The sequence below is a fragment of the Megascapheus bottae genome, chromosome 6 (genome assembly GCF_031878675.1).
Source record: "Megascapheus bottae isolate mThoBot1 chromosome 6, mThoBot2.hap1, whole genome shotgun sequence".
NCBI classification, from domain to species: Eukaryota; Metazoa; Chordata; class Mammalia; order Rodentia; family Geomyidae; genus Megascapheus; species Megascapheus bottae.
Genome location: NC_143514.1, coordinates 21,949,373 through 21,974,463, shown reverse-complemented (window position 1 = coordinate 21,974,463; position 25,091 = coordinate 21,949,373). Strand labels below are relative to the sequence as shown.

General features: G+C 37.8%; 1 protein-coding gene and 1 pseudogene across 1 annotated transcript; both read left to right on the top strand.

Moving 5' to 3' along the window:
- The first annotated feature begins 864 nt into the window (after positions 1-864).
- LOC150061536 (large ribosomal subunit protein uL24 pseudogene) lies at positions 865-1,301 on the top strand (annotated as a pseudogene).
- Positions 1,302-4,470: 3,169 nt separating this feature from the next.
- On the top strand, positions 4,471-16,565 carry LOC150061535 (guanylate-binding protein 5-like). Its single transcript, XM_090334449.1, has 11 exons — positions 4,471-4,578; positions 6,043-6,243; positions 6,605-6,732; positions 8,740-8,849; positions 9,090-9,286; positions 9,631-9,873; positions 11,334-11,614; positions 12,367-12,579; positions 13,690-13,792; positions 14,109-14,290; positions 15,883-16,565. Exons 2-11 carry the CDS (start codon positions 6,054-6,056, stop codon positions 15,994-15,996), a joined length of 1,761 nt encoding a protein of 586 aa, XP_090190575.1. The 5' UTR covers positions 4,471-4,578; positions 6,043-6,053; the 3' UTR covers positions 15,997-16,565.
- Positions 16,566-25,091: the final 8,526 nt, after the last annotated feature.

The window sequence follows — 25,091 nt, the reverse complement described above, 5'->3', positions numbered from 1 at the left end:
TGTATTTTAGATCTAGCTTCCACATATAAGGGAAAACATGCACTGTTTGTCCCTCTGAGTTTGGCTTACCTCACTTAACATGTTCTAGGTTCATCCATTTCCCTGTAACATATTATTCTGTCTAATGGCTGTGTAGAATTCCATTTTTTGTAGGTACCATAATTTTTGATCCATTCATGAGGGTCGTCTGGGCTGCTTCCACAACTTGGCTATTGTGTATTGTGCAGCAATGGACATGAATGTGCAAGTGTCTTGGCTTGTGATGTTGTAGGTGGATGTTCAGGAGTTACATGACTGGGTCACAGGGAAGATCTATGTTTAGTGTTTTGAGGAACCTCCATACTGCTATCCATAGTGGTTGTGCTAGTTTACAGTCCCACCAACAGTGCACTTGGGTTCCTTTTCCCCACATTCCTGCCAATATTTGTTGTTCGAAATCACAGTGTTGATTCAATCTAACTGGAGTGAGATGGAAACTCGGAGTTGTTTTGATTTGCATTTCTTTTATAGTCAGGGAGCACCTTTTCCTCAGATGCTTCTTCCTCTGCAGGAAGTCTCTTCTTCGCGCCTTTGCCTGTTGAGTAATTGGTTTATTCACTTAATCAGTAATTAGTTTCTAGAGCTCCTTGTATATTTTGGATATTAGGCCTTTGTCTGGTGTACTGCTGGCAAAGATCCCCCACTCTGTTGGGGATCTTTTTTAGTTTAGGAACTATGTCCGTTGTAGAAACCTTTTATTTCAATGGAATCCCATTTGTCAAGTCTCCTTCCCATCTGAGCCAATACTCGGACTGTTTTCTAAGAATCTTTTAAGGATTTTGGCTCTTCCCCTTTTAGACCATCGCTGAAGCAGAAGAGGCCAAAATGAAGTTCAATCCCTTTGTCACTTCTGATCTGAGCAAGAACCGGAAAAGGCATTTCAATGCACCTCCCCACATTCTCAGGAAGATTATGTCTTCCCCTCTTCCCAAAGAGCTGAGACAGAAGTACAACGTGTGGTCTCTACCCATCCGAAAGGATGATGAGGTGCAGGCTGTACGAGGGCACTGTAAAGGTCAGCAGATAGACAAAGTGGTACAGGTTCACAGGAAGAAGTGTGCCATCTACGTTGAATGGGACAGCGGGAAAAGGCCAGGGCACCACTATCCTCATAGACATTCACCCCAGCCAAGGTGGTTGTCACCAGGCTAAAACTGGACAAAGGCCACAAAAAGAACCTGGCACAGAAAGCCAAATCCTGCCAAGTAGGAAAGGAAAAGGGCAAATACAAGGACTAAACAACTGGGCAGATACAGGAATGAACTAATCTTAGATACAGCTTTCATTTAAAAAAAAATCTTCTTAAGTGAAAAAAAAAGAATCTTTTAAGGAATTGGGAAAGTAATTGGGAACCTTGGTGACTGAAGTTGCAAAATCTGACTATGCTTTAAAAAACGTACTGCACAAGAAATTAAAATTGAGGCAAGAAAGAATGGAGTTATAGAGTTCTAGTGAAGTTTCCTAGATCATTGCAACTAGAGATGACGGAGACCCTTGATAGGTAGCTGGTGAAAACAAGTCAGAGTTTGGATTACTTTAAAGATGGAGCTATGGCTCTCTGCATACCTGTTATTCAATAAATAAGAAGAGCTACAGCCAAAGTGAAATATTTGTTACTACTAGAAATAAAAGACTTTTAAAGTAAGAAGTAGAGGTGAAAGGAATAAGAGCATCATAATCTCATTTTAAAAACTAACATGGGTTGGGCGCGGTGGCTCATGCCTGTAATCCTAGCTACTCAGGAGGCTGAGATCTGAAGATTGAGGTGCAAAGCCAGCCTAGGCATTAAAGTCTGTGAGACTCTTATCTCCAGTGGCATTGTGGCTCAAGGGGCTCGGTGGTAGCCTTGAGCTGAAGAGCTCAGGGACAACACCCAGGTCCAGAGTTCAAAGCCCCACAACTGACAAAAAACAAGTCAGGGGCTAGGAGCATGGCCTAGTGGTAGAGTGCTTGCCTAGCATCCACAAAGGCCTGGGTTTGACTCCTAGCTACCACATACACAGAAAAAAGCTCAAGTGATGCAATGGCTCAACTGGTAGCCTGCTAGCCTTGAGAAAGCCCAAAGACAGTGCCCAAGCCCTGAGTTCAAGCCCCAGTGCTGGCAAAAAAAAATAAGTGGACATTCTGATATTTAAAATAATACACTACTATTTTTAAAAACTTAGTGCCCTGGAAGCACAACTTGAAAATTTGCTCGCAGGCAGGTTAATTGTGAATATGATTTTAAGGAGTACTTCATTGAAATACGATTTCAGTGAATGATAGATTGCAGCATAAAAGGAAAGAAACTTCATAAAGAAATAAGTTTTCAAACAATGATAGAGCTATTTAAATTACACCAAAATGTTTTTGAGGAATACGTACTTTGTTGGACTGCTGTAGCTATTATTAGTTCACTGTATAGAGATAATTTTAGCATTCCATTGCAATAAACCATAAGCACCAGTGTTTTGATAATATATTACATGTAAAAAAGTTAGTCCCATCCAAACCATAAAAGAAATACAAATCAAAACAACTTTGAGATTGTACCTTGCACCACATATAAGGGCCATTATCAAGAAATCTAGTAACAACAAATGCTGGTGGGGATGTGGCCAGGAGGGATTGCTATTATACTGTTGGTGGGAGTGCAAACTCGTTCAACAATTATGGAAAGCAGTATGGTGGTTCCTCAAAAGACTAAACATAGAGCTCCCCAATGACTCCCCATTGTGCCACTAGCACAATGATGTACATTGCAACACTATTTACCATAGCAAAGATATGGAACCAACCCAGATGCCCCTCAGTAGATGATTAGATCAACAGGATGTGGTGTTTACATACAATGCTGCCATCAACATTGTCCCATTCCTAAGGAAATGGAAAGACTTGGAAAAAATCCTATTACGTGAAGTAAGCCAGACCCAGTAGTTTCGCTCATTTGTAATAATTAGTACATATCTAGGACTCTCCTAGCAGAGGATTACAATAGCTCAAAACCTAGGTACATAGGGTCATACAGGATGAAACTAAATGAAAGGATCTCTAGGATATGGAAACAAGAGCTTTATCTTGTGTGATTGTTGTTCTTAATGTACTATGTTATTTCTCTTCTCTTCTTTTGCCCTTATGGTTAATCTCATATTGTTACAGTATCTGACTTTGTTACCTGGTATATTGTATATATGTGTATTTGTTTATTTGAAATAGGAAAGGGTGGGGGGGAAACAAGATGATTGGGAGGGATGAGGGGAGGGAAATGGAGACAAAAACATGAGAAGGGCTATCAATGTGTGAGAAATAATGCACCTACTACCTGGTGAATGTAATTGTAACCCCTCTATACATTATCCCCCAAATTAAAAAAAATTAGTCTCAACCAAGTATGGATGGCTTATATTTATACTCAAGAAACTGGGATCTGGGGATAGATATTTCAAGCCAGCTGAGGCAAAAGAAAAGTTCTTTTAATCTCCATCTGCAAAATAACCAGCAAAGAGCTGAGATAGAGGTGTCTGGTGCAAGTGGTAGAGTCTCAGCTGCAAGTGGAAAAACTAAATGACAGCACCAGGCCCTGAGTTCAAGCCCTAAGACAAGAGAAAAATTACTCATGAATGTTGAAGAACAAATTTTTTTACAACTGATAATTACTTGTTTATTATGATGGTTTGGAAATTATCATGCCAATTCCTTCAACAAATACAGGACAGTTGTAATAAAATGCTAGGGTTGGAAGCACTGGCCAGTATCTGTGGTTTGGGACAAGTTACTGTCTAGTGACCATGCCATATCTCTCTTTGTTCCAGAAAAAAATGTGTGTGTGTGTGTGTGCATGTATATACAGAGAAAATTAAAATAGAATTATTTATATGAAATGTGAGCATTTTTCAGAGAACAGAGCCACTGTTTAGCAAATACATTATTAGCTTTCTTGTGTACTAAGTGATAAAACATTGTTTTTTCTGTAAGTTGAAGTCCTCACTTATTACCTATTGTGAAAAGTAATAAATTTTATCTCCCTTCTCTAAAGGTGCATTTAACATTTTAGAAAATTAATCTCTCCACTCATAAGCTATGTGCTGGAGATACATATCTTATTCGAGAGAGACAGAGTAACACCCAGTTGCAAAAACATCACCCAGTTGCAAAAACATCGCCCAGTTCCTTTACTGTAACTACACCTAATTCTGGGAATTCAGGCAAAATCTAGCTGCCTTTCCACCAAGCAGCTATGAGGAAATTCCCTTTCAATGCTTGTTTGTTGAAGCTGCTTCTTACTTTCACTTTCCAGCAGGAAAATTTAGCAGCCCCTTCGGACTGCTGGTATGCTTGTGTTCATATTCAAATTATCTTTGGGGGATGGGTGGGGCATAGGAGAGAAAGGAAATTGGCATGATTGGGTAGACCATGGAACCAGAAATGATGACAGCTTAAGCTAGGGTACAATTGTCAGAACTCTTACAAAGTTCTCTTACAAAACAACTCCCTTGCCAGCAATTAAAGATCACCGATCAGCTCTAAAAGATCTCAGCTCCTGAAGATTTTACTGTAAAGGTAAGCTGGAGCAGGGGAAGAAAATTTCAAGGTTGTTAGATTTTAACATATTCTGCCTGGATGACATATAGCTTATCCCAGTGTGCTGTATCTGAACTAGAACAAACTCAGTTGTGTGATTACAAAAGCAGCATGGGAGCTTTTCCTCCCTACAGAATTGGACACAAGTCTGGGTTGGGAGTCAGAAATGCCTTAAAATGCTTTCTCCAAATGCCACTTTAGGACCTGTTGAGTTCACAAATATGTTTGCTAAAATCGGACTATGCTGCTTCAAGCTAGTCTTAAAGCCTCAAAATTATTTGAATGAGAAAGCAATAAATTAGCTTCTGTGCAGACAACTTGGGAACATTACCACAGACAAAAGAAAAGGAAAGATGAAACTTCATAAAAATGAAGCAATTGCATGGAAACAGCAATGCATGTGTAACTACAATATGGTAATCTGAAGGTCTTGGTCTCTGTGTTATCTTTTTCTTGATACCTATTCCCCTGAAAACCTTTGTGTTGGAATTTCACTACAACCCTGTCTACTGCAATGAATTACGTAACTCAAATGCTAGTCAACTGGACCTCAAATGCTGTTTGGAAGTTCTGTTCACTTCTTGCCACGTTTTCTTCCTTGGGATGTGTTACTATGTCACACTTGTCATACAGCTCATACATATAGAAATTTTCATTCACCCACTTGACAAGTGTTGTTTTCCTGTAAACTGAAATCAAAACAACATAAGATAAAACAAATGCAAAAAAAAACCCCACAAATCTTAAGTTAAAGGAAATTACATGTTTGAAAAGAGCTCTTTTCCGCAGAAACACTTTATACAGTATACTTATAGATTTGATTATCTTTTGCTTTTCTAGTGTATAAGACAAGCAGAGAACTATGGTAGTGAGGAACCAAGATTTAATTAGAAATGGGCTAAGATGAAATGACACTTGGTATTTAAGCCTCTAAATCCATCTAAAGGCACGAGACATGTTCTGACTCCCACACCTGCCATTTGTAAAGGCATCTCCTAAAGTCTGCCCCCATGACATTCATATGTGATGTTTTTGTAAGCACTGGCAATGAAGAAGAGGGAAAAGAGGTATTCTCGATTGTTCAAAACAATAGCACATGTTAATCACAACAATGTGATGAACATCTGTAACCTCAATCTTTGGCAGGCCACACGAGAGGATTATGAGGTCAAGGCCAGTCTAGGATGTAGAGTGAGACACTGTTTCAAAAAATAAAAATAGAACAAAAATAGAAGTGCAAACCAACAAGAAAACCCATAGTTTCTCCAGTCAGTTAACACAAAGAATCTTGATCATTTCATTTAAAGATTTCAGTGAAAGAGATGGCTTGTTTTTAGCTTCTACACTAAATATCGCTTCTATATTATGAAAAGGAAATCCAGTAAAGCAAGCATTTTCCATGAATACGAGATATTCCATCTCAGCCCATCTCTTCTCTTGCAGACCTCTCACAAATGGCCCCACAGATCCACATGCCAGGCCCAGTGTGTCTGGTTGAGAACACTGAAGAGCAGCTAGTGGTCAACAAGGAAGCTCTGCAGATCCTGTCTGCCATCTCACAGCCCGTGGTGGTGGTGGCCATAGTGGGCCTCTACCGCACAGGCAAATCCTACCTGATGAACAAGCTGGCTGGGAAACAAAAGGGTGAGTGCTATCTCTAAGGTTCAGCCCACCCTCACTGACAGAGCCCCGCATGAGGAAATGAGGAAGATGAAATTAGGTATGAGGATGAATAGTGAATGTCAATGTTTGGAGTCACAGCTGGCTGCTCTTCTTATCTTCTGGGAGATGCAGTCTCCATCTTTGACATGTCTTCCTTTATTTTCCTTAATATCTCCCTGGATAAAGCATAATATGTCCCCCACGTAAGGAGACATAAGGAGCATGATGTTAATTTAATAATTATTTGATTCAAACTAAACTATTGAAATTTTAGTGATCCATTGTCAATAATACTTCCAATTTCCAGCCCTATTTCCATGATATCCTTTCTGCTCTTCATCAGGCTTTTCTGTTGGATCAACTGTGCAGGCTCACACCAAAGGAATCTGGATGTGGTGTGTGCCTCACCCCAGCAAGCCGGACCACACTCTCATTCTTCTGGACACGGAAGGACTAGGAGATATACAGAAGGTGACAGAAGGGGATTCTATCTGAATTCAGTTTCTCATCTCTGAACATTCTTCATTTAGAGAAGTTTTGTTTTGTTTCCTTGGTTTTTCTCAACTTGTGCTCTCTCTTAACTACACCTTCCTCTGCTTTTTCTATTTGTAGTAGAGTGTGGAAGCATGAAATTTAAAAATTTACTTGTGGGCCGGGAGTGTGACCTCGTGGTAGAATGCTTGCCCAGCATGCACAAAGCCCTGGGTTCTATTCTTCGGTACCACATACACAGAAAAAGCTGGAAGTGGTACTGTGGCTCATGTGGTAGAGCACTAGCCTTGAGAAAGCCCAAGGACAGTGTCCAGGCCCTGAGTTCAAGCCCCAAGGCTGGCAAAAAAAATTTTTTTTTAAATTTATTTGTGAGACAGAATCAGAATTAACAGTATGATACCCATGTTGAGCTTAGGAGTTCCTAGGTACAATGATGCAAGTGCTATCCCTGCTAACGGCCTGGTTCTGCAGAGAGTACAATTTAATCGTGGGCTTCTGATTCGGATTAACTTCTGTTCAAGTCAAGATTCTAGCACTTGGGGCTCTATGATTTTATTAAGAATAAAACTGGTTGCGGTGGCTCACACCTGTAATCCTATCTACTCAGGAGGCTGAGATCTAAGGATCACAGTTCAAAGCCAGCCTGGGGAACTAAAGAACCTGAGACTCTTATCTCCAATTAATCACTAGAAAACAGGAAGTGGGGCTGTGGTTCAAGGGGAAGAGTGATAGCCTTGAGCTAAAGAACTCAGAGACAGCCCCAGGCCCAAAGTCAAGCCCGGTGACCCACACACAAAAAAAAAATTACTAAGGCTCCCAAGCACTTTATTTACTCTTCAGTATTACTCAACCCACTATTTGTACAGTAATCACACGGGCCTTTCCTCGTGGCATGTTATGCATTTAACAATCAGCTTGTTGCAGAGATTGCTTTGATTTATACCATTTGACTAGTCCCTATATCTTCCATCATAGCTCACCTTAGGTGGCCAAAACGAGGTCAGTAAGAGAAGATTTAGGAAGAGAGGTATACAGCTAACTGCTTGGAGTTTGGATGGCATGGTTATGTTTCTTTCCCTGACAGTTTATTATAGGCACAGTAGTTATATGCATCTGACTGAAATGAACTCCAGAAGTGGAAACAAGAAGGTTTTTTTTTTCCTTTGTGTTTTTTTTTTTCATTTCCTTTTGTCTTGTTTGTTCACTTATCTGTCTTTGGGAGGGTAATGGGGGACACAGAAATGGTGAAACAAAAAGTGAACAAATGCAGTAGAGATACTTACTAGACTTAATGTTGAAAATGATTGATACGATTTGTGGTTGGGGATGAGACGGAAAACCTGGGAGAGAGCAAGAGAAGGGGTGACATTGTTCAAAAATAAAAGTATTCTTTACCTGACTTATGTTAGCCTTAACCCCTCCTTATATCATCTTTACAATAACAATAAATATTTTTTAAGATTTAAAGATGGTGAACCATATTGTGTGAGTTCTAGTTTCCTCACCTACAATATTTCAAGATTATATGTGAATTAATGCACCTTCTATCTGGCAAATATCATGTAACCCTTTTATTAATTACAATAAAAAATATAAAAAATATTTCAAGATTATTCTAAACATACCCCTCTCCATTCTTTTTGGAATTAAATGAGATTATTAATGTGGCTACCTTATGGGTCATAATTAATGAATAAAATAACCATGTGAATTGAGTGTTTAGCTCAGTATTGCTTTGTATTCTAGAAGACTTTGAATTGTGTACTATGGTTTCTTCATTTTCTTTGCCCATTCATTTTGAAAGGTATAACAGGATGAGATGGAGTGTTAATGATAGGTGAATAACTATAATATTACCAATAAGAAATGTATATAAAGCTTGAGCCTAGCAACCATTTTTGTCTTTTGATATTTATAGATAAGATAATGTCTTCAATGATTGTTTAGGAAAACCAAGGGACATGATTTATACTTTTTGGATTTCAGGTTGATAATGAAAGTGATGACCAGATCTTTGCACTGGCAATCCTTCTGAGCAGCACCTTTGTTTACAATACCATGAGCACAATCGACCAAGGGACTGTTGACCTACTTCAGTATCCTTTTGAGTTAGAACATGGCACCAAAGATAGAGAGAAGTCACAGCTGTATCTGTGAAAACTTTAGAGAATCAAAAATGAAAATATGGTAGGGAGTGGAAGTATAAGGACAAGAGGCGGTGTATACTCAGTGAGGGAATGCTGACTTGATTAAGTGTCACAGGGAAATGAAGTTAAGAAGAAGTTAGGGCCAAGATGTAGTCTTATATTTGCAAGTTTTCCTCAACTTCATCTCAGCAAAGTGACAGAAATAACAGAGCTGTTCAAAACAAGAACCTCCCGTCATCTTGATGGAGGTGAAGATGCTGATGACATTGTGAACTTCTTTCCTGACTTAGTGTGGACTCTGAGGGACTTCTATCTTGGACTGGAAACTGCTGGACAACTCATCACAGCAGATGAATACCTGGAGAACTCACTGAGACTGAAGAAAGGTAATGGACCTTCTGATTTGGAAAGAAGAAAAAGTAACTCAAGAAATGATATCATTTGTGTCAGCTAAATCTATTATTTTCTACCAGTTTATCTTATAAAATAAATGATTGACAATTTTGGAAGTAGCATATAGATACAATATTAAATTTCATTGCTCCCCTCATCTTACAAGAAATTTGATTCTTTATCTTCTTTTCATGATTAATTTCCTTTATTGTTTTTGAGTAGGCTTTGTAGAGGCAATAACCTTAGTAACACGAGGAGAAAGAGCATGTGTTTAAGAGAGATCTGTTGCCATGAGTTCTAATTCTCTACTAAATACATACTACTTTTCCTTCTCAAGGTACTGATCAGAGGACTCAGCATTTTAATTTATCCCGCCTATGCATACAGAAGTTCTTCCCCACAAGGAAATGCTTTATCTTTGACTCACCTACCCATGGGAAGAAACTTGGCCAGCTTGAAACACTGTGTGATGATGAGCTGGAACCTGACTTTGTGCAACAAGTGGCAGAATTCTGTTCCTACATCTTCAGCCATTCCAAGATCAAAACTCTTCCAAGAGGCATCAAGGTCAATGGACCTCGTAAGTCCCTCCCGGCCTGTCTGTCTGTCTGTCTGTCTGTCTGTCTGCCTCTCTCTCTCTCTCTCTCTCTCTCTCTCTCTCTCTCTCTCTCTCTCTCTCTGTCTCTTAGAATACTTTTTAGCTCAACATGAAGAAAACAGACACACAATGCCAGTGTTGGCAAACACAATCAGAATAATCACCATGGAACTGATATATACCATGTGTGTAAAATCATATTGACTATCAGATCTATTTCTGGTGGTTTGTTTATTAGTGCTTTTCAGGGTGGCATAAATTAGGAGCATGATAAAAGCCAGAGCAACTTAAGTAAGTTTTATCTATGAGAGACCCATTGTTGAATGAGACAAACTGCATGAGGTAGCAACCTTTGTCCATCAAATATATGGAATTCATTGTTTGCTATCCGGTCTTTGACAAATCTAAGATAGACAAGATATACATGTTCCCTATAGAAATAAAACTAGTTGACATACATTACACATAGGCACAAATTGTCTACAGCCCTGAAAGAAGATGTTTAATCACATTTTATGAAGAACACAGTATTTCAGAACTCTGTACGTAACTGATGTATATCATACAAGGCAATTGCACTCACTATGTGGAAAGACTGACATAGGACTAAAACAGAATTTCCAGCAAAGTATAAAGAAACCCTGATCTAAATTGCTCAGTTAGACATTTTCAGGGGAGGCTATTTTTTTAATATCATCTTAATTAGAATATAGCAAAAAAATAAATAAAAGCTGTGTATTGGTGGCTCATGTCTGTAATCCTAGCTACTCAGGAAGCTGAGATCTAAGGATCAAGGTTCAAAGCCAACCTTGGGCTAAAGTTCATAAGACTCTTTCTTATTTCCAATTAACCATCAGAAAATGGGAAGTAGCACTGTGACTCAAGTGGTAGAGCGCTAGCCTTGAACTCAGGGACAGTGTCCAGGCCTAGAGTTTGAGCCTCATAACAAACAACAACAACAACAATAATAATAATAATAATAATAATAATAATAATAATAATAATAATAAATAAAGACAGGAAAATTCTGAAGACAATGAAAAACAGAAAGAATTAAAGGAAAGGGTCATGTAAAGAGGCAAAGTTTAGCATTCTGACCAAATAAACATTTATTAATTTTATGTAGTCATCCTCTTAGTTCTAGGTGAATAAGGATGAAATGTGGATAGTCACATAACCTTTTGAGATTGTCTCTTATTTTCATCTTTTAAGTCTGTTTTATTTCTTTTTTTCTTTTTTGTTTTTTGCTTCCCAACAAAGAAGAGACCTGCCTACCGAATTATCTGGGCCACTTAAATTTTGTCTAATGTGGTGAAAAAATGATGTATTTTGACATTCATGCTATTGACATGACATACAGGTTCACATTTTAAGAATCATTCTGTGTAGAGCACGAACTTCTTTCCTGTAAATAATGGCAATATCTCTTCTGGCTATGTAAGATCTAGAGCACCTGGTACTGACCTATGTTAATGCCATCCGAAATGGAGAACTGCCCTGCATGCAGAACACAGTCCTGGCCTTGAGTCAGATAGAGAATGCAGCTGCAGTACAGAAAGCCATGAGCCACTATGACCAGGAGATGAGCCAGAAGGGGCAGCTGCCTATAGACACTCTCCAGGAGCTGCTGGACCTGCACACGGCCTGTGAGAGAGAAGCCATAGAAGTTTTCAAGAAGAATTCTTTCAAGGATGAAGATCAACATTTCCAGAAGGAATTAGAGGTATTTATTTTTTGTTCTAGCTTACTGGCTTTAGAATCAGACAAAGTATAGCTACAATAGGTAAAATAGGACTCATTGACAAAAGAAATTCTCACTAGCATAGAAAATGACAGTGATCACTGAGAAGGTCTTGAAAACACACACATTTAACCTTTCTCATCTTGGTGTACTTTGAACTTTTCACACATGAGCATGGCTCACTTTTATCATAATATGTGCGTGGATAAAACTCAAATTGATTATATTTTTCTAAAAATTGTGTTCACAAGCCAGGCACTGGTGGCTCGTGCCTATATTCTTAAGGAATTTGTGCCATGAGTTCATGGCACAAGTAAATGACTACTTTTTCTTTTAGAGTAAAGAAAATAGACCTGCCATTTCAATGTTAAAATATATGATTATTATTAGTAGAATAAGCAAATGTTATTCAAGCTCATGTTCACATCAAAAGTGGAGAATAAGTGAAACCACAAACATTGTAAAAACCAGGTTTCATTTTTACACAAGTACACAAAGCTGAAGACTGCATCTGAATATGAAACCACATCTCGAGAAAGGAAATTCCTGAAGAATGATAAATGTTGGTTTTCTAAATGTCATTACTTTGGAGCTCTTTTAAGTTTGAAGGAGTGAATACAATCTCACCTATGTTTCTCTAATTCATTAAAAAAATTAGTGTGGATTCTGTTTGCAAATGATTTCCAGAAATGCTAAGCTGTTGCTAACATCTAAATGGGTTTTGTCCCCTGAAGACCTTACTACATACAAAGCAGGAAGATATTTGTCAGAAGAACTTGGAAGCCTCTTCTGAACGTTGCTCAGCCTTACTTCAGGATATTTTTAGTAGCCTGGAAGCAGAAGTGCAGCAGGGGATTTATTCTAAACCAGGAGGCCATAAGCTCTACATTCAGAAGACAGAAGAGCTGAAGGCACGGTACTACCAGGAGCCCAGGAAAGGAATCCAGGTATCCCTGTTTCATTTTTTTTAATTTTGTTTGTTTGTTTGTTTGTTTGTGGGTCACAGGACTTGAACTCAGCCTGGGCCTTGTCCCTGAGCTCTTTGGTTCAAGGCTACTGCCCTACCCCTGGGCCTGGGTGTTGTCCCTGTGCTCTTCAGCTCAAGGCTACCACCCTACCCTTGAGCCAAGCCACACTTCTGTTTTCTAGAGGTTAATTGGAGATAAGTGTCTCAATCCTTTTGTGCCTGGGCTGGCTTTGAACTTTGATTCTCTGATCTCAGCCTCCTGAGTAGCTAGGTTTACAGGCATGAGCCACCACACCCGGCTTTAATCTATTCTTTTTTTATCCATTGATTTCTTTATTTTTTAGTTATTGGAAACTGCTGGAGCCTCAGTGAAAAGCTATTAATAAGAGAAGCAAAGACAGGAATATAGAAGCAGAGATGAGATTTACAGGGATGAGTTGTACATTTGTGGAGTGAGTGGGGGTCAGGCATCATATGGCTGTACTGATGTTCTGGCACACAACTGACAATGAGAACTGTACTGTGAGCACCAGATTCTAGTGCAGCCATCTGCATTCAGGAGCAACAAAGGAAACTTTTCTATCTATACAGGACAGAATCCCAATAACTGAATCTATGAACAATGAATAATTGGATTATATAAACTATCATCTAATGATTTGACTATGATTTCAACAGCTCATTGTCAACAATTTTCCTTCTTTTTCCCTTCACACTCCAGACTCCATTTTTCTCTTTTATTTTCTTATTTCACACAGTCTCAGCCTTCATGATAAGAGAGATAAAAACTGGCACAAGTTTAGTTAAATTTAGCACCTAGGTCTCAGAGAAGAAAGAGCACTTCTTTCATGTTAATCTTTAAAATGCCCAACTTGCAGTGTTATTGTTTTTAACATTTCAGCATCTCCATTAACATCTAGTTGCTCTGAATGGCTGCAAGCAAATTATAACCAGTCTTGCCACAGGAAAGGCTTGAGATAACTCTATAGCTCTGATACGGAAGAGCACCTCTTAGGATAGAAAAAGAAATGCAGACATTCCAGCACTTCTAACACATTTCTAATTATTTTTCATGTTTTGGGGTTTATAGGCTGAGGAAGCACTACAAAAGTATTTAGACTCCAAGAAGTCTGTGGGTGATGCAATTTTACAGACAGACCAGGCTCTCACTGCCAAGGAACATAAGAGAGAAGGTGAGAAAAAAATAGAAGAAAAAAAGTTATGTAAGGTGAACAAAAATGTTCTACAAATTCAAATTCGCCCAATCTGGCTGGCTGAGATGACTAATCTAGAACAAGAATCGCCATTTGCTTCCTTGTCCCCCAGGCTGAACTGAATAGAGCAAGACGAGCTGCAGTATGGTTTTCTGAGTAACAAAAAAAAAAAAAAAAAAAAAAAAACAAATTTTATCTATGTAATTAAAATAAAAATAAACAGCAGCAACCAAAAAGTGAGAGGCAGAAGGATAAGATTTAGGAATCCTAAAGATTCTTCTCTTTTGTTCTTCAGAGGAACGGAAGAAAGTAGAGGCTGCCAAAGCTGAAATTAAAAAGTTGGAGGAAAGTTACAGGCAGAATCAAAATCTGATCAGAGAGACAGACAGAATCCGTCAGCAGACACTAAGGCAAATGACGATAGATAACATGAACTATCTGGCAAACCTGAAGAGGGAGAAGGAACTTCGAATCCAGGTATTTCTCATGTGTTTAAGCTCAGAATCTTATTTAGTCCCCGGTCTATAAGGAACAGATCTTGGTCAAATGACAAAGAGACAAAGATGGAGGCTCAGAACTAGGTTGTGAGACAGACTGCTAGATATGAATCTAAGTCCTGATTCTAGACATACAGATTAGGCATGCTTTCTGTGGGCAAATTTGTTGCCCCGTTTTCTGAGTGTACTTCAATTTCCTCTTCTGTAGAATGGAGACAGTGGATGTATGTATTTTTAAGGTTGATCTTAAAATGGAACACACTAAGGTTCATGTTTAGAAAAATATTTGGCCCAGAGTAAACAAAAATGAATTTTAAGTAAAATTAATGCATTTCTAGCCCACATGAGTAAGCTTTTTATCCGGACAATCTGATGTGTTGAGCAAAGATACAATTATACCTGAACCTCCTCCTACTGTATCATCTTTGCTCTTGTCTTTCCACTATTGTCTCTGGACTAGTGGCCTTGAGAGTGTAGAGTTGTATTTTTCTTCTTCTTTTCATCCATTCCTTTAGTGTGCCAGCCTTCAGTAGTATTTTGTACTTACCTGGTAGTTTGTATAAATTTCTTCACATGCATTCTCTCATCTAACCACTGTGAAGCTAAAATATCATGACCCCAGTTTTCAGATGACATTTTCCAAAGAGGCTGATTTCACTAGCCTTGCAAGTGACTGAAACTGCCTTTCCATGGAGTGGGATCTGCAGTGCAGCCTCTCCTGCAGATCTGGTGGGAAATTCCCACGTAAGCACCCTCAGCACACATCCCTACTCCACATACACACCTTGCCAATCTATCTGCACATACTAGTTTTCATGGCTGTTTCCAAAGATAGCCAATTTCTATTTTTATGTGATTTCAGCTCTTTCTTGAAGAATAGTGTGTGTAAACAGTGTGGATTGTCATTTCCTGAATTTCTTTTCCACTCTCTACCTAAGAATGAGGTCATCTAGATCATATCCCTCACCTAAAGCACAAACAACACACCTGACTCTTATCAACTTGGTGTTCTATAATGTATCCTTGTCTGCTCTTAGAAGACTAAGAATTGTGATTAATAACTGAGGTTAATATCTGGCTAAGACTTCCCAAGGAAATTATGTAAAATAGAGAGAAGACTTGAGATAGAATTCTAGAGACACAGACATTTCAGGGATTGAAACATGATGTTCCTGCATCTAGAGAAAGAAAAGGGTGAAAATTTACATGAGTAAACTAGATATACATGAATAGAGGAGAGAGATTCAAGTGCTATCCTTTGCTACTCTTTTTTTTTTTTTTTTTGCCAGTCCCAGGGTTTGAACTCAGGGCCTGAGCACTGTCCTTCGGCTTTCTCAAGGCTAGAGCTCTACCACTTGAGTCACAGCACCACTTTCAGCTTTTTTCTATGTCCGTGGTACAGAGGAATCGAACCCGGGTCCTGATGCATGCTAGGCAAGCATTCTACCACTAGGCCAAACTCATGGCCCCAGTCGTTGCTACTCTTGATTGAAATAAGTAAAGACTATTCATCAGAAATAAATTTGATTTTATTTTTACTAAGATTGATAGCTTTTACTCCTCACTCCTTAGGAAGAGGCTAACAGACTCAGAGCAATCCACGAAGCTGAAATAAGAAGACTTGAGGAAGAGCGCAGGCGTTTGGAGAACATTAGGCAACCAGACAGTACATGTATCATTCTCTAATGTGCCAAAACACCAGAGTGTTCTTTTGTTCTTTTCACTAAAAAGAACTGAGAAACTATACAATTTGGGACAACCAACACTTCAATGATCCCTGTCACTCCTTTCCAATTGATTTGGGTTTTTTGTCGTTGTTTTTTTTTTGTCTTCAAGTATTGTGAAGTCATAGGGGGTGGGGGAAGGGACGTCTATCACGTGGGCTCAGACAGATGGCACTTGATGATGACCTTGTACTCAGGTGGGCATCATTCTGCTGGCTGACTGGTGCTGGATGCCACCAAGTTAGAGCATAATAGAGTCAAGTGTTATATTAGCAGTATGTTGTTTTGTTTTTTGGTTTTATTTTTCTTTTCCATTCCACCTTCACCCTTGCTAGGCCTCTGCTGCCCCCTCTCAGCCATTTGTTCTTGATTTTTAAAAATAAAGTCTCTCACTCTTGTTCCAGGTTTACTAAGATCACTACCCTCTTATCTCTGCTTCCCAAGTAGCAGGGATTTCAATTTCACACCATAGTATTTAGCTTCATGGGTTAAAATGGGAGAGGAGAGGTGTCCTATCACTTAGCCACTCTCAAACCACACCCAGCTTTGTTTCATTTTAGTCTTGCTACAGTGAAATTCTTAAATCTTTATTTTAAGCAATCAAATATGAAGGTCTACTAATTTTTTTAAATTATAGACTAAATAGATTAATGCCTATTTTAGCTATTAAAATCCTTTCAAAACTGTAACTCTTTGTAACTTTGTTTTTCTTTTCTTTAAGACTTAAAATTCTATAGGGAAGTCTTGTGTATTTCCTGCAGGAAATTAACAATTACTTTAAGATTACAATCAAAGGGACTTTATTACATCTTTTATTTGTGTTTTGTTTATTTTACTTAACTCCAGTAAAAACATGTTTATTTGTGCTCTGCTTATTTCACTTAACATCAGTAAAGTCGAATTGTACAATTGTCCCGGCATTAAACAAAGCTCTCTAGAGTTGTTGCTGTTATCAACTGCTTACTTATGTAAGAAACTGTCATGCTTTTTCTTTTCCAAACTACGATGTACTTATTTTCAGAACAAAATAAAATCCATGTTTGTACGTTTCCCCCTCTTATCGGAAGAGTTTCGTTTCTCTGAACATGCCATGCCACATGAGGACATGAGTTGTGAACTGTGTTCAGCTCAACCTGAACTTCAAAGGGAAGAAGCAGTCAGGCTGAGTATGGGCTCAGCAATACGCAGGAATTGCCTTTGCACACTGTAGAAGCTCATACAAGAGAAACAACAAGATGCAGTTTAAGATCCAAGGAAAGGGTACAAACAAGAATCCCCTCTCTTATATAGCTACCATTTGTCTTAAATTTAAAAATACCATTTGAACAACTATTATACACCTGAAGGTGAATGAGAAAAATGTCAAGCACATCCTTCTGGAATGGGGGATGGTAGTCATGAGAGGGAGTAGGACAAATGGAAAGGTTGAAAGAAGGTGAATTGGGTCAAAATACTTCTGACATAAATAAAAACAGCAGCTGTTGGTGTTGATTTGGGAAGGGCTGGGGAGGCTGACAGAGTGTGATGGAGGGTGAATGATCAAGGTACATAGTAAACATATGAACATGTCAGAATGAACCTTCCCTGAATGGCTAATTGATACTAATAAAAATTATGGGAAAAAAAACACTTAAAAAACCCTGAGATCCAGCAGAATTATAATTCATTTGCAAACTTTCCACCCCTTTGTGGTTAGTATGGACCATCATAAATAAATTGGTACCTGTACCTGTACTTTTACCAATCTCTCTTCCAACACCAACAAAGGGCCTTTTCATGATTTCTAAGGCATAGAAAAACCAACAGTCACATGTTATGTGCACTGCTTATCAAACAGTTTCGTCCTGCCAATTTCCCTGGCTTCCCTTCGTCCTCTAATGTTGTTTTAGAGGGCAGAGATGTGGCACAGTGCACAGGAAGGTGATGGTGGAGACTTTTGTTAAGTAGTATGGACTATAGGATGTTTTCTGGTCTTTTGGTCTGTGAAATCAGTTAACTTATACATGTAATAATAACCAAGAACTTATGCCAACACATAGAACACAGCCATCCTAACACCTTGAGTTTTTATCTCGTAGACTTCTGATTCACAGAATAGTAAAGTAATATTGTAATTTTTGAGCCAGTAAGTGTATGGATATTTGTTTAAGTACTAAATGGCAACACATGATTTGATAGTTAACATTTTAAGTATTAATACCGACTAATATTTCCTGATTTCTTTTGTGCCAATGGCATGACTACAATTGAGCTATTGCTCACAAAGACAGTATAAGCATTTGGCCTTGCTGTATTGTCAGATTTGTAAGTTATTTATTTCTCTAATTCTAGTTCTTGAGCTCAAACTCAGGGCCTTATCCTCTCACTTGGCTTTTTTGCCCCAGGCTGCTGTTCTACCACTGCAACCTAAACTTTTTATTAATTATTGGAGCAAGAGTCTTATGGACTTTCCTGCCCACACTGGCTTTGAATGGCAGTCTTCAGATCTCAGCTTCCTATGCAGTTAGGTTTATAGGCATGAGCCAACAATATCTGACAAGTAGTATATTTTCTAAAGTGATTGCTAAGTCATTTAAATTTAATAAGTTATCTAAAGACAATAGTATATAGTTCCTTTTGTGTCTGGACTCCACATCAATAACTGTCTTGTTATATTGTCTTTTATCTCAAAATAGATAGCTCTATCTTTAAAAATAAAATCACTTTTACTTGATTTTTCTGTGTGTCTCATAATTTGTTTAATTGAATGGCATTGCCAAAGTACCAGTTGAGATTAATAAGATACTATTTGTTTGAAAGTATGTATACCTCATTCTTGAGCATTGCTTTATTATTATTGTTGTTGTTGTTGTTTAGCAGGATCTGCTGTTAATTTGAATGCCACATCTTCAATTCTGCATCTTATTAATGCTTTAAACTCATAAGCTTTCAATCTAATTGTCTCCATTCAGTCATTCTGGTTCTGAAGTTGAATGATACTTTCTAGAAGAAACTGTACCCAATCTCTGACCTATAAAACTAATGGAAGCTGTAAATTATTTCAATTGACTTGCTTCTTTCAATTATTTTTATTGAATTACTCCTTTCCTTTATATAATCATATCTGTTTTTAACCCTGCCAGAATTGTTCATACTGATTTCATTTACATGCTTATATATATAAATGTGATGTTTACATGCCTCCCTAAATAATCATATCCTTATCATATAAAAATTGCAGCTGCATAGCTAAAACATTTTGTAGATGTTTTGTGGAATTTAATTAAGTGGTGCTTGTGCCAAATAGATACATGGTTAATAAAATTTTGCTACCAAAATAATTACTCAGTTTTATTGTGTATCAACTGTTAAAGAGCTCCTTTAAATAATTCCACACTAACAATGTAAAATACTTTTCTATATTGATAATAAAAATAAGTTCCCAACAAAGAGCAATATTAATAATTTTAAAAACCTTAAATTTTTGCTTGCTCTCCAAAATTTGTCTCTTATTTAGCCACATATTGTAATTCTGAGAGATAAACGCAGAATGAATAAATAAATGAAGGAAATAAGAGTAGACTTCTGAGACGTTTGCTCTCATATATTTTCCAGGTGACCCTAAGAATGATTCATGGGTCTTTGGTGATTAGTTTGTGTGGACTCTTTGCATGTTTGTGAGTGTGTGTGTGTGTGTGTGTGTGTGTGATTACACGACAAACTAGTAACTCAAATTTGAACTCACTAAAAAACTTTATGGTTTAATGTTGAGCTAAGTAATTTTAATTTAAGTCTTGCACAAAAATATTCTGCATTATTACTGATACTATAATTTCTATAACCTTATACTTAGTTCATTCTTAGGTGGTCTGCCCATTGTATGTAGAGTAAACAATAGCACATGATATTAGATTTGCTAATAATAATAAACTCAAATGACATGTAAAATATATTATGTACAATACATTTTATTTGTTGTTAGTAACCCACTTCATAGAAATTGTATTCAGACAACAAAAAAAGCATTTATGCATCTTTCTAAAACACTAGCAAATCCTTCATTTTATCTTTTCATAGTGCTTTCTTTTTTCCAATGCTTTACATAATATTTTATTTTATTTATTTGTTTGTCAATCTATCTATCTACTTATTTGTTTCTGTAGTGGGATTTGAGCTCCGAGTCTTTGAATTGCCAATACTCTACAGTGTTGACCATGCCTCCAAGCCCTGCATGGTAAAGGAAGGACAAGTTCGCACTGCTTGTGTTTGTCCAGATCTAAGAGGCACTGAACAATTGTCACTGATTCTGCCACCATGTCAGTGCCTGGACAGTGACACAAACAGACTCTGGATGCTCTTTGTGTGGAACCCACAATTCCCCTCTGCTGTAGCACTTTTGGACAACCTTTTCTGCCTAGTTCAGTCACCAAAGTATGTCTACTTTTGCAAGAGTTTTCCTTAAAGTTAGAAGAAAACATTTTGTATGTCCTTGAGAAAGCTCAAGGACAGTGCCCAGGCCAAACTCCTATGACTAGCAAAAACAAAACAAAACAAAAAACAGTGGGATTAAATAAAATAATAGATACTTGTGATTGAAATGAAGTACTATAGGGCAAACACAGAGCTACCTCATGAACCTGCAGTTCCACTCCTGGACATTTATCCAAAAATTAAAGCAAAGATACAGTAAAGTCACCATTACAACCCTGCTCACTGCAGCATTATTCACCATAGCTAAGATATGGAACGAGCCCAGAGGCCTCTCAATGAACAAATGGATCAATGAAATGTCACACACACACACACACGCACACACACACACTGGAATTTTACTCATCCATTAGGAAGAATGATGTTGTACTATTGTAAAGAAATAGAAAGACTTAGAAGAATTATGCTAAGTCAGGCCCAGAGAGACAAAGGATCCATGTTTTTCCTTGTAGGTGGAAACTAGGTTTAGCTTATAAACTTACAAATAAATACTTTAGGTAGTTTGCAAGTATATATAAATGTATTAACTGAAATATGGTAGATTCAAATAGTGTAATTTCTCAGTAAGGAAACTTCAAAAATCAACCAAATAAACCACCAGGAAGCGAGTGCTTGAAAGGAGAAATGGGGACCAAGACATGAGAAAGGGTATCAATGTATGTGAAGTAATACACCTTTTATCTGGTGAATATAATGTAACCCTTCTATTAATTACAATAAAATATATGGAAAAAGCTAGAATTAAGAAAAAAGATCCTCAAACAAACAAAAAAAAGAAAGAGAGATGGGTAGGTGAGCAGAGGGGGAGAATGCAGTCAAGCATGTAATGCATATCCTACAAAATTAAATAGAGTGAGGGAAGCGATAGGTAAGGAAGGGATGAGTGACATTGATCAGATTTACTATATTCATAAACTTTGTGAAATGGAAAGTCCTTCGTACAACTACTTGAAGATAATTTTAAAAATGTATTTTTAAAACAAGGGTTTTCTTGGGGCCGGGAGTTTGGCCTAGTGGTTAAAGTGCTTGCCTAGCATGCATGAAGACCCGGGTTCGATTCCTTGGTACCACATACATAGAAAAAGGCTGGAAGTGGTGCTGAGGCTCAAGTGGTAGAGCTCTAGCCTTGAGAAAGTCCAAGGACAGTGCTCAGGCCCTGAGCTCAAGCCCAGGACTGGCAAAAACAAACAAACAAAAAAAAACAAAAAAAAAAAAACAAGGGTTTTCTCTGAGTAGAAAAGACAATTCTGAATCTACACTTCGACACTAGTTTATGTTACTTAGGCAGTTATTACATTAAAGTAGATAAAAGGCAAAAATCATCAATAATTTATTAGCAAAATAGTAATTCAATAATTGTTAAAATAAAACGAATCATTAATCCCTTCAATAAGATAATAGTTCTATGATTTTGGAGTACATATGATTTAATATTTATTTTTATTTTTTTATAAAATGTCATGCTAACTATACTTGAAATTAGCACAATGCCAACTAGTAGTTTATCTTTGGACAATCAAGTTATTTTGTTTTGTACTGGGTCAAACTCAGTGCCTTGTGATCTTGCTTTTTTCTTCTTCTTCTTAAGGCTGATGGTCTATCACTTGAACCACACCTCTAGCTTTGGCTTTTGCTGGCTAATTTGAGATGATTCTCTTAGATTTGTCTGCTTAGGCTGGCTTCATACCAAGATCCTCAGTACTCATTTTCTGAGTAGTAGGATTGGAGCTGTGAGTTATCTGTGCCTCACTTCAATACTTTATTTGGAAAGAATCATGGGTAGAAAGGAAATTTCATTGTTTTTATTTAAGTCTGTAAAACAATTCTATTTCCCAAGGAATAATATTTTGGTTCCTGTTAGAAACAATGAGAACAGAAAGCAGCTGATTTCTGAGTATTTCTTTTATTTCCAAGAAGTTTGCTTGGTTTTCACTTTCAATTTCATTTGCAAGGAAAAATAAAGTGTCTGTGTCTTGAAACAGATATAGAATTTATTTTCATTCAAAATCTGGAGATAGGGACTGGGAGTGTGGCCTAGTGATAGAGTGTTTGCCTAGCAAGTATGTGGTTCCTCAGTACCACATACACAGTGGTTCAAGTGGTACAGGGCTAGCCTTGAGACAGTGCCCATGCCCTGAGTTCAAGCCTCAGGAGTGGAAAAAAATCTGGTGTTAACTTTATTATACATAATTTACTAGGATAAAATACTAGCAGCTAAGAAAATTTGAGGAAGCTAAGAAAAGACTGGCAAAATGAATGGTGCCAGGCCAGTTCTCAGGTTAGAGTTGAATGCATCCAGAACTCCAGTCACATGATGGCTAGTAATTTGGAGGTTTGAGTTTAAGTTTGTGACAGTCTGTGTAAGAATACGGTTTTAGGGTTGGGTTTTATTATTTGTTTTTGCCAGTCCTGGGCCTTGAACTCAGGGCCTGAACACTGTTCTTGGGATTTCTCAAGGCTAGAGCTCTACCACTTTAGCCACAACACCATTTCTAGCTTTTTTCTATGTATGTGGTCTTTGTGCATGCTAGGCAAGCACTCTACCACTAGGCCAAACTCCTGGCCCAAAGGGTTGGGTTTTAAGTATTCCAAAGATTCAACAAAAAATTCTAAATTCTATTAGATGATTCTATTAGATGACTGAGAAATAATGGGAGGGACAATAGTTTGGACTCTAATATCAGAAATTAGATTGTTGTTTACAAAGAATGTATTCTACAGTGCTAAGTGCTTTTTGCTCAACATCATGATATTTTAACATGTTTTTGGAGTAACTAGTATTTGTACTAAAAGGCTGACCATTTAAAACTATTTTGTCTTTGTGAGGGAAACTGGGTGAAAAACATCAGAAGGGATATCAATGCTCAAAAAGTAACATACCCACTACTTGATGAATGTAACTGTAACCCCTCTTTACATCACCCTGACAACAAAATACAATTGAAGAGAAAAACTTTGTTTTGTACTAAAGGAAGAGGATTTGGAGGTTTTCATTTTGAAAGTATTATAAACACTTGTTCTCTTATCATTTCTCTGTAAATTTGTGTGTATGTGTGTATTTATGTGTATTGGTACTGGGACTTGAACTCAGGATCTCATAATCTCACTCAGTTTTCCTGCTCCCAACCTGTACTCTACCATTTGAGCCATATTTCTAGTCTGATATTTTCTGATTAATTAGAAATGGAATCTTACAAAGTTTTCCTCCCTACCTTGTTTCAAACTGTGATCCTTCAAGTCTCAGCCTCCTCTGTAGTTAGGAATGCAGATATATTCCACCATTACCCACATCTATGTAAGTTTTGTATGTACATATGATCACACTGCTGTTTAGACTCTATTACAGGGCTATAATTATCAAAACAGCTTGGTACTGGCACAGGAACAGGCCTGAAGACCAATGGAATAGAACTGAGGACCCAGATATTAAACCACAGACCTATGGCCACCTAATCTTTGACAAGGGAGCCAAAAAAATAGAATAGAAGAAAGACAGCCTCTTCAACAAGTTGTGCTGGCAGAACTGGTTAAGCACCTACAGAAAACTAAAGTTGGATCCTTCTTTGTCACCCTGCACTAGAATTAACTCCAAATGGATCAAAGACCTGGAGGTAAAAGCTGACACACTGAAAACTTTACAAGAAGGAATAGGAGATACACTAGGCCTCCTTGGCACAGGTCGAAACTTTCTTAATAAGGACCAAGAATCACAACAAATCAGAGAAAGGATGGATAAGTGGGACTGCATTAAACTGTAGAGCTTTGGTATGGCAAAGGACATAGCTAGTAAATTAAATAGGAAGCCTACAGAGTGGGAGAAGATCTTCACCAACCAAACAACGGACAAAGGCCTCATATCTAAAATATATCAACAACTCAAAAAATTGAATCACTGCAAAACTAAAAGTAACAACCATCCCATTAAAAAATGGGCCAAAGACTTAAAGAGAGTCTTCTCTGAAGAAGAAACAAAAATGGCCTATAGACACATGAAGAAATGCTCAACATCTCTGGTCATAAAAGAAATGCAAATCAAAACAACTCTAAGATTCCACCTCACTCCAATTAGAATGGCCAGGATCAGGAAAACGAATAACAACAGATGCTGGAGGGGATGTGGCCAGGAGGGATCACTACTACACTGTTGGTGGGAGTGCAAACTCGTTCAACCACTAGGAAAGCAGTGTGTCAGTGCCTCAAAAAGCTAAACATAGAACTCCCCTATGACCCAGCAATTCCACTACTTGGCATTTACTCAACCATCCAAAATCTAGGGCATACTAAATCCACTAGCACAATAATGTTCATTGCAGCATTATTCACCATAGCAAAGATATGGAACCAACCTAGATGTCCCTCAGTTGATGAGTGGATCAACAAGTTGTGGTATTTGTACACAATGGAATTCTATGCTGCTGTCAGAAAAAAATGACATCGACCCATTTGTTAGGAAATGCAAAGACTTAGAAAAAATCCTATTAAGTGAAGTAAGCCAGACTCAAAGGAACTTAGGCTCAATGGTTTCCCTCATTTCTCATAACCAGTAAAAACCTTGGGCTCTACTAGCAGAGATCTGCAATAGAGCAA

Coding starts and splice junctions, on each gene's coding strand:
- LOC150061535 (XM_090334449.1), top strand. CDS start 6,054: ATGGCCCCACAGATCCACATGCCAGGCCCAGTGTGTCTGGTTGAGAAC. Junction 11,615..12,366: donor ATTTCCAGAAGGAATTAGAG/GTATTTATTTTT, acceptor TGTCCCCTGAAG/ACCTTACTACATACAAAGCA. Junction 12,580..13,689: donor AGCCCAGGAAAGGAATCCAG/GTATCCCTGTTT, acceptor TGGGGTTTATAG/GCTGAGGAAGCACTACAAAA.